At 32.7% G+C, this 9,913-nt stretch overlaps 1 protein-coding gene and 1 long non-coding RNA gene across 2 annotated transcripts; one reads left to right on the forward strand and one right to left on the reverse strand.

The window, feature by feature from the left end:
* Positions 1–217: 217 nt before the first annotated feature.
* Positions 218–4,064, reverse strand: LOC103498153 (very-long-chain enoyl-CoA reductase). Its single transcript, XM_008460661.3, has 4 exons — positions 3,507–4,064; positions 3,271–3,310; positions 919–1,673; positions 218–496 (listed from the first exon to the last, which is right to left on the reverse strand). Exons 1-4 carry the CDS (start codon positions 3,573–3,575, stop codon positions 428–430), a joined length of 933 nt encoding a protein of 310 aa, XP_008458883.1. The 5' UTR covers positions 3,576–4,064; the 3' UTR covers positions 218–427.
* Positions 4,065–7,428: 3,364 nt separating this feature from the next.
* On the forward strand, positions 7,429–8,790 carry LOC103498154 (uncharacterized). Its single transcript, XR_539544.3, has 2 exons — positions 7,429–7,823; positions 8,525–8,790. It is a non-coding gene; the product is annotated as an uncharacterized LOC103498154 (long non-coding RNA).
* Positions 8,791–9,913: the final 1,123 nt, after the last annotated feature.

The following is a 9,913-nucleotide window of genomic DNA, read 5'->3' on the forward strand; positions in this document are numbered from 1 at the left end:
TTTAAAGGAAAAAGCTTGAAATACTTTTTAATCAAGAGTCTAACACCATATCGTTTATAATAGCACCCAAGTTTTTATTTGTAGTGCCAAAATTCTATTAAAACAATAAATTTAAAGGCACCTTAACTAAGATAAGTCAATACAAAAAACAAATTGAAAGAATGTCCTCAAACTAACTAACAGGAAGGGAGAGTTGTAAAGAAGTAGGAAAAAAATATGCAACCATCAATCGCCAACAATGCACTAAAACGCCAAAGCAAAACAAAAGGAACATTGTCTATAATGTTAAAGACAACAACAAAAGAACATTAAAATAGCATTTGGTAAAAATGATGTCTGTGCCTTGTCTCTGTCTTTCTTTCAAGTGACACTTTTAATCTAAAGCCTAACAACTTGAGATTGAATTGGTTGCTGAGGCCACCAACTCCTACAGAAATGGAGGAAGAATCACCCATCTGCGTGGATACTTTGGCCTTCCCTCTTTCCCATCAAACAGCTGCATATACAATACAAACCAATTCATGTTCAAATCATAACCAAAATCACTACAAAATGCTACTAAAGATCCAAACATGTGAGAGGAATCTCTGGATTTCACAACTCAAAGAGAGGTTTAGTCCAATAGAACCGCACGTTTAAGCCCAGAACATCCCAAAACATAGCAAATGATATCATCGGTTCAAGCTTTTGAATGTAGTAGTGACTTAGTAAAGTAACAAAGCTAAAGCTACTATTTTCAACCTAAGTAATAGGGATTATACATTTATTAGATCTTGCGTTAGATCCCCAGTTCACTGACAAGGGAGGGGTGTAACCTTATCAACTTAAAGCATTAGGATTTAGAGGTGATTTAACATAGTACCAAAGTACCGCAAGACCTAAAAGCTTAAACCGCTAGAAAAGATAGTAAGATGATACCTTCTTGAGGCGACGGTGCTTTGCAAGTGCCCAGTTAGTCATGATAAGAGCAGCAACCACAAGAAAGACATAACCAGCAAAAGTCTGTGTAGCTATATTGAAGCCTACCCACTGATATATTTCTGTTGTGTAATTTGCACATGTCACAATGTTGAACAGAAACCCCTTAGGGATTTGATATCCCCCATTGCCCTCAGGGCTACGCAATTTTCTCAGCAAGATATGGCAGTAGAAGTTTGACACTTGACACAGCAAACCAAATGCAAAGCCAATCTTCATTTGAAGGTCACCAACAGGGGTATAAAGTGGGTGATTGACATAATATGCAATATACGAGCCAAAAGACCAGTAGTAAGCACAGTTTCTGAACACATTTGAAAGTGGTGAGGTTGCGTGGCTGAACCTATGGACGAAAAATGTTTCCATGATTCTTTTGAAATAGTGAAAACACCAGTAGTACATTGCGTAAGTCTGAACAGGATGGATAACACGTTCTGCTTGGTAGCCAAAGAACTGATATACAGGGAAGTAGTAAAAGATGGGGTAGAGGATCAATGGACCCAAGTATTCAAAGAAAAAGAGGGTACGATAAGAAACTTGTGGGCCCAAATCCTTGAAGACAACAGTTATGCTGTCCGAGTTGTCGCTACAATATTCTCTGAGGCTTTTCTTGGAGTTAAGAACAGTAGGCCTCTCCTTGGAACCAGGTTGAACGGGAAGAGTTAGCCTTTGCCTAGCTGGATAGAACTTTTTGGCTGTTTCAACAAAACAAGGACATCAGATAGCTGCACTTTACATAAAAACTGACATTGGAATGCATGTCTGCATCCAAATGACAGGCAGCTTGCCACTGCTCAAGAAACATCCAACAATATCAGGAAAAAATACCCAACGTTCCTGTTATAGAGACTATCAAGCATAAGTCCTTTTAAATTTCTTTTTGCTTTCCTTCATAAAACTCGCACTGGAATGGAGGATTCTATTGACAGCAAATGTCGTTAAGGAACCTTATGTCTAATTTTAGCTGACAACAAGAGAGGCATGATGCAAAGAAGCTGAGCTTCAAAGTCAATATCAAGTAGGTAATGCAAAAGAAAATTCTCCACCCCACCCTAGCAACAATGCATATCAAAAGTGAACCTAATGGCATGATGCAACTGCAGCATTAATTGTTTTAAAAAAAGAAGGAAACAAATTATATCAACATGGTACTAAGATAACAATTGGGATTTAGCACCGCTCATTGGTTGAAATGCAAATTTATATAGAAATTTTAAAACTGAAAACGATGCCTCTCAAATTTATGATGGAAAAAATCCTGTGATAGGGCTTGCACAGCAATTTTATTTATGATCAGATAGCAAGGTACTAGGAAGCATAATTCTCCCAATTCTCTGAAGAGCATGCACAAAAATTCCCCCAATCTGCCAATCAAGAAAGACCACCTATATAACAATCCCTTCATCCCATTCTAGCAAACAAAACACCTAGGGGCCAACTACATGTAATTTTTCTCATTCACTCAACCCTTTCCTTTTCTCCTACATGTACACCTTCCCAATTGGGGGCTATCACCTTGCTAGGGAAGGGGATTGCCTATGTAGTATCTAGAATGCCGAGTATGCAATTTGCAAGAAAATTGAAAGGAAAGATACTTTTCATTATTTTATACATCACAACCACACCGATATGAATAATGATTTAAAGCCATTAAGGTGCATTAGCAATTATATATTGAACCCCAAAAGGAATTTTACATCCCATCCTAGGAAAAGAAAAAGCAACTAAGCACCCATAACGAAATCATTTCATCCTTTGCTATTCCAAGTCTAGAGACATGATAACTCTACGCAATATAATCAAGAACGATGGACATATAGTTGGAAAAAGGCAGAAAAGATCAGCATACCCGAGCACAAAAGGCATATTCTCGTCTGTTGTTATCCTAGAAGTAATAAAGACTATTTTTCTGAAAACATTGCATAGGGAAAAAAAAAAAACAATGGATTCCTTCATACATTACCATTTATGTACTAGTAACAAAATTTTGATTCCTCAGCAACTCGATACCCCAAGTTAAACCGGTAAGCTAGAATGAAGTCTTAACTTAATCTTTTAAGTTCATCATTTTAATAACTAGAAAAAAAAATGGGGGCAAACCACAAGAAGATGCATTACATAAGTAACTAGAGCAGAGCTCAACTAGTTAATGCATATGCTGGTTCGAATTTTTCCACCCTTACCCACAAACTCCAGTTCTGTCACTCATTACCATAAAAATACAAATCTAAGCTAATAAAAGTGCATGTATGCAACAATTAAGGGAACGCCATTCAACTATCTTGCACTTACTTCGCTTATGAATCGCATCCTGTAGATCTGCCACCGAAGCCTACAAAAAACAAACAATTTCCATGAAACTCCAAATTCCATCTTCAACTCATCTGTAAGAAGGAAAATTAATAGGTCTAAAAACAGAACACAGCCACCAAAACACAAGTAGTAATCTTCTAATCCTTTCCTCTTTCCAAGAATCCAGAAGAGAAGTAAACAAAAACAGTAATTCAATCAAAATCCAAAACACTTACAGAGTCGCTCAGTTGAATACCCCCTTTAACAACCTCTCTCCCACTGCGAGAAACTACCGAGACCTTCATTTCTGCAGCCAAATTAGAGAACCAGTTGGGGAAAAAAGCCAAAAATTGGTACCCAGATCCTAAAAAGAGCAAAATGAGAAGACCCAGAACCCAAAAAATGAATATATGATGAGATCCGCAAATGGGTGTGAATTTAAAATTGGAAAAAGTTTCTGGGTTTGAAGTGGGAGGTTGGGAAGTAGGCTATTAAATGGTGAGCAGTTGGGGTAGGAGAGCTAATTCCGATGACTGATGAACCGTGTCGCTAATCATCTCCTAATTGCAATTCGACACATCGTTTGATCAGTGTGATGCTGGAGGCGACAGCCAACTGAATAAATTTATTGGGTTGAACGTGAACCTAAATTCTTAATTAAAGAAAAAATTTGCCATGGATTAGTGAAGAGAAAGTGTGTGTATGTCATAAGAACAAATGATAAGTAAAGAGAAAATATCTAAAAGCTAAAGTCATTTATATTGAGCCCATCTTGCATTTATGTAGAGTTAAATTTTTTGATAATGGTTGAAATATTGAAGGAGTTTGGGATCACTTCATCTTAAATGAAACTTCATTATTGAGGAAAATGTTAGATGCATTACGATATTGATCGACTTTTTTAAATCACTGCAACAATTATAAAACAAACATATATCATGTGGAAATTTTGTTTTACTACCGGGCAAAATTATTGAAAATATTTACAAATAAAGTAAAGTTTACATTTTTTTTCGTCGATGATAGATTGTGATAGACTAGAAAATCCTTCCTTACCATTAAAAATTTATTATATTTGTAAACATCTTCAACAATTTTGTTGTATTTGAGAAATTCCTACCTTTCAAATATATTCGTTAAAAATCACTCTCCGTTCTTAAATTTTTATGAAAGTAACAATTTGGTTCACAAACTTGGTTTGTAATGATTTAGTCTGTGTATTTTTTTATTTTATAACAATTTAGTTCCTAAACTTTGTTATATAACAATTTAGTCTTTTGTCTATCAAATTTATAACAATTTATCCCTAATGTAAAAGAAAGAAAACATTTTTAAGTCTAGTAAAATAAACTAAAATATTTATAAAATATAGAAAAATTTTGGATCCTATCGATGTTTATTATTGATAGAATCTGAAATTTTGTTACAAATTCGCCTAAAAGAAATTGTTAAAATTACATGTTAATTTTTATTATTTAGTGATTATGATGTAGACTTTGTATTTTGTAAAGATATTTAGTCTCCAATTTCGATTTTTTTTTTTGGAAGAAATTTCAATAAACCCTTAACATTAATTTTTACAATAAGAACCGAATCATTACAAATTTAAAGTACCATGACTAAATTATTACATGATAAAAATAAATGACTTAAATTGTTATAAAATTAAAAGTAGAATGATTAAATTGTTACCAACAAAAATTTATAGACTAAATTGCTATTTCTATAAAAGTGATTTTAACATGAAAAAAAAATGAAAACTATATCCTATATGTAATAATTAGAGATTTACTTTGGATAAATGGAAAATTTATTTTTAAATTGACAAAATAGCAAAACATAAAATTTTTAAACAAAAATTGGGGGAGCAATGCCTTAAATACCTCTACATTCCTAAATACAGTTGTTTACTAATTCCCAAATACTCTATAATTAAATATTACTTTAATTTGCACCCACAATAAAATATTCTACTTTTCCCTATAACAGAAAAAAAAAACCCATCAAATCTTTGTCCGTTCTTCACTTCTCCGTTTGTTCGTTCGAGCTTTCATCACATCTCCTTGGCTTCATCACTTTGTGCGTTCGCATCTTCAAATCTTTGTTTGATAGCTTCATTCGTTCGCCTTCGTCACTTCATTTTGAGTTCACTTTTGTTCGTTTCCTTTTGCTTCCCTTCACTTTGATTCTGAAGAATCAATGTTCGTTCCTTCGCTTCCTTTCGTATTTTGTGTTCGTTCGTTCTCTTCCATTCGAAACATCTTCAAAGGGGATTTCTGCTGTTTTCTGCCATTCGTTCAAAGGGGATTCAACATTTTTTGCCGCTCGTACACAGACCACGACAATCGTATCTTCAACGTTTTCTGTCGTTCAATGTTTCCTTCAAAGGGGATTCAAACTCCTCAAATTTTTGTGAGTTCTTCAAATTTCCTTCAAAGAAAATACATTCGTCCCATACCTTCAAATCTTCGGTGAGTGAAAATAATTGGCAAAATTAATCAAAATGTGTGAAAATAATTAACTAAAAAGTATTGTACTAAAATATTATTAAATTGGCAAGATTTAATTTTCAACACAATGGTAGGATAATTACAAAATCAATTTGAATCATCCCTACTATTGTATCTTAGATTATTGTTTCATAAATAATGGAAAATAATGTTTAAATTTTGAATTAAAACTAATGTTTTGGGTGGGATATATATTATAAATATATCAAATATTACCTTTGCATAATGTTAGAGATTCAAACTAACATTCTAAAATGGGTGAGATTTAAACTAACAATCTAAGGTGTAAAATTTGGATTTAAAAATAATTTTAAAAATTTGAATTGAAACTAGGATATATATTAAATATTATCTTTGTCATAATTTTAGGGATTTAAACTAACAATCTAAAATTAATGTTAAAAATTTGAATTAAAACTAACGGTTTAGGGTGGAAAATAATGTTAAAATATCAAATATGTATTATTTATGTCTATTTTTTAATAAAATAATTCGAAGAATAAACAATGCAAAATAGTTAAATCTATATTTGGAGTTATTTTAGGGATACGAGCTAAAATTTGAATTCAAATTGACGATCGTAGAGGATGATATAAAATGTAGATTGAAATTGTTATTAGAAATTTGTAATATGTATTATTTAATATAATTTTTTTATAAATAATATGAAATATAAAAAATCGTGAATGAGATGTTGAAACTAAAACCATATCTTTATGATGTTAGTTTAATACTCCAACAATAAAATATTTTTTGATTTAGTTAAGATTTAGCAAAAGTAATTGTGTTTACAAATACACTGTATTGGTGCACCGTGATATTTTGTTTGTTTTTTTGACCTCAACAAATATAATTTATTTGTATGTGAGCAATTGCTTATGAGGGATATAATCATCCAAAAAAAATGGAAATATTAATCCGGAAGACGGTTTTACCATAAATCAAAATATTTTTGAAATTTGCTATTTTTCTTTTTTCTATCCAAGATTTTGTTATTTTGAGAGTTTTCTCTAATTTGTAGTATAGACCTAAAAGAAGTAATATTGATCCGCATATGTTATCTATAATTCTATATCATATACAACTTTGATCAAATTGATCTCACTTAGACATCAAAATGTCATGGACATAAAACCACACTACTGCAATTGACCTAGCTTGCAACCATCGAGATCCTTAAAAATGCCTTGACTTGTTCAATTGATTGAATTTGTGTTCTAATAGTCATTACCGATGGAAAAACATCCTTAAAAAGTGGATGACAAAACTAAAAAATATATAGATGAAAGTAATGTTTATAAACTTAATTTTTAAAAATGTAAATGATTATTAACTACGATGTAAGTATTATAACATGTATATCGATCATTCTTAATTTTCATTACTCTCCTTTTTATTTTTTTAAAAAAAATTCTTTTGTGGTTCTATCAATCTAGTTCATGTTCTTTGTTCTTTTTTTTTTTCAATATTTACTACAAATTTGCAATTTTACTTCGACGAAAAAGCTAAAAAACTTGAACTTTAAAAGGTTAAGTGATGCTTCGTTTAGATTTTGACAAATGACTAATGGTTTGAGACATGAAATTGGATAAAAATGATTTTAGATCTTAGAATTTTATAACATAAAAATGATTTGAAATTATTATTTGGGTTCCGAATCAATTAAAAATTTCTTACACGAGAAATGAAAATGAGAGATGAATCATCCTATTATTTGAATTTATTTTAAAAAATGTTTTGAAATCAAATAATAATGTGAAAAATTAGTAATAATACATTTAAATTTTACTTTTCATATTGGTATGGTTATGGCCATTGGTATTTAAGGGGGAGTTGGGTGGCGGTCAGATTGAATTTTGGAGTCTTCCTAAAGGGAAATTGTAATCTTGGTGTTGGTGGGTGTTCAGCTGAATCATGACTCAGAAATTCGGCGGTGGGTTGCGCCCTACGGGAACTCCCTCTGTTGGTTGGTCTTTTGTCGTCGTCGTCTCCTCGCTTCTCGCCGGCGCCTCCATTGTCCACCACATCTACAAACCAAATCTTGTACTCTTCCTCTCTATTTTCCTCTTTCTGCTTTGTGCATATACACGTAGACTGACCCTTTAATGATTGTTCATTGTCGGAAATATAGCCATGTATTTGTAGATTACTGGGTGCATTTCAACTTAAACAATGCCTGTAACCTGTTCGATAAAATGCCCATCTTGTTATTTTGTGCGAATTGTTTTATTGTTTCACTGTTAGCCTGTTTTTTTATCAACAGGATTCAGATTTCAGAAATATTATCTTGCTATGTTCGCTTTAAGTCAGCTATCAATTTCAGCTACTTCAGAAGTATGGTCATTTCTTATTCGTGTGCTGCGTGTAATTTAACTTGACAATGCCTGTAACATGTTCGATAAAAGGACCATCTTGTAGGTTATGCCCAGTGCCTCATGATTTGAGTATAAGCCTGTCATTTACTGTTTTTGATTAGTGCATTTCAGAAAAATTACCTTGTTATGTTCTGGAAATCAGATATCAATCTCCACTTATATTCTTTTTCCAGAAAATCTAAGGATCACCCATCCATGTTCTATTTCTTGGCTTTCTTTTATTAGCTTTTCATAAAATTCCATAATTTTGTTATGTTGATAGATGTTTGCAGTGGAATTGCTTCCTCCATTTCTCTAGTTTCTCTAAAGAGTGCTATATGCAAAGTGGTCTCTGAATTTCTAACTTTGCCCTTTCTAATTTCTTTGTAGACCTTGCCTCCGGCGGATAGTGCCCAGACGACCAACAAGAAAGACCCTATTTAAAAATAAATTACTTTATAACCATTAGAGTACAGTTAGTTTATTTCTTTCCAAATTCATGTTTTTCTTATTATTAGTTTTTGTTTACATGCTTTGATGTCGAAGTTCTGTTTTGTTGGAAAAGGAACAAAAGAATCTTTAAAGGTTCTTTCGAGAACTGCAAGTGTTGTAAAATTCACCAGTTATAAATAACTAGTGCATTCTCTCTTTGGGAATTTTTTTTTTTCTTTGGCCATGGATTGAACCATCTGATTACTAGATTAATAAGTAGATGCTGTCAATTGGAGAGTGAAGCAAATAGATTGAATCATGGTGTCAAGTGGTTTATTAGTCCTTTTAAAGTTCCTTCATATTCTACTTCTTTGAGAGTTGACAAGGGGAAATTTTCATTAGAGACATCAAAATTGCCAGAGAAGTAATAGAAAGTCATTCATTCTAGAAATTTTCATTGAATGCCAATTGGTGTTGCCTGTTACTAACTTGAAAGATTCCATTAGGAAGCTTTCTTCTTAATCTGATTCACTCTCTTATTTAACCGTCACTTTCTTCTGCATGTTTCGACTGCTTTTTTTATTGGAGAATTTGAATGTTGGTTAATCTAGTACCAAAAAAAAATTTAAGATAATTTTTAATTTAATTATCTTGAATTATTTAAGATCGAACTATTATGGGTATTAATCTAATTTGAATTGAAAAATTAGAGGAAAAGGTTTTTGGTACAACTTGATGGATAAATTATATAAATAATGCAGTTAGAAAAACTATTTACAAAAATACTGTTATTTTCAAATTGATTACAAGAAGAATAATAAAATTAGAAATTTACTTTGATAAATGACAATTTTATTTTTAAGTTGACAAAATAGCAAAACTGAATTTTTTTAAATAATAAATGAGAGAACAATGTCTTAAAGATTTCTAAATACATTTATAACAGAATCTACAAATACCCTATAATTAATACAAACTATGCCCCTACACTTAGAACATGACTGCTTGAGGATGGAGGCTTTTTCAACGACGAGGACAACACGCCCTGGTGCGGCAGCGTGCTATGGAGAAGGATGGACGGTGCAACAAGCTCCATGCGAATGGGAGATCGTGACGGCGGTGGCTGGGTTTGTGGAGATGCGATGACGGCAGTTAGAGCTTCGTAGACAAACACCGGTTGGAGTAGACATAGTTCGTTCGCTTCAGATTCGGACATCGCGACACAGAGGAGATGGCTGACGGAAACGGGAGCAACTCGAGGTGTGGCGGCTTGGACTAACGACAAATAGAAGCTTGACGGATAACTAAGGTGATGGTGGCGGCTTTGACGGATGGAGGAAGATTGTC

This window comes from Cucumis melo, chromosome 9 (assembly GCF_025177605.1).
Source record: "Cucumis melo cultivar AY chromosome 9, USDA_Cmelo_AY_1.0, whole genome shotgun sequence".
NCBI classification, from domain to species: domain Eukaryota; kingdom Viridiplantae; phylum Streptophyta; class Magnoliopsida; order Cucurbitales; family Cucurbitaceae; genus Cucumis; species Cucumis melo.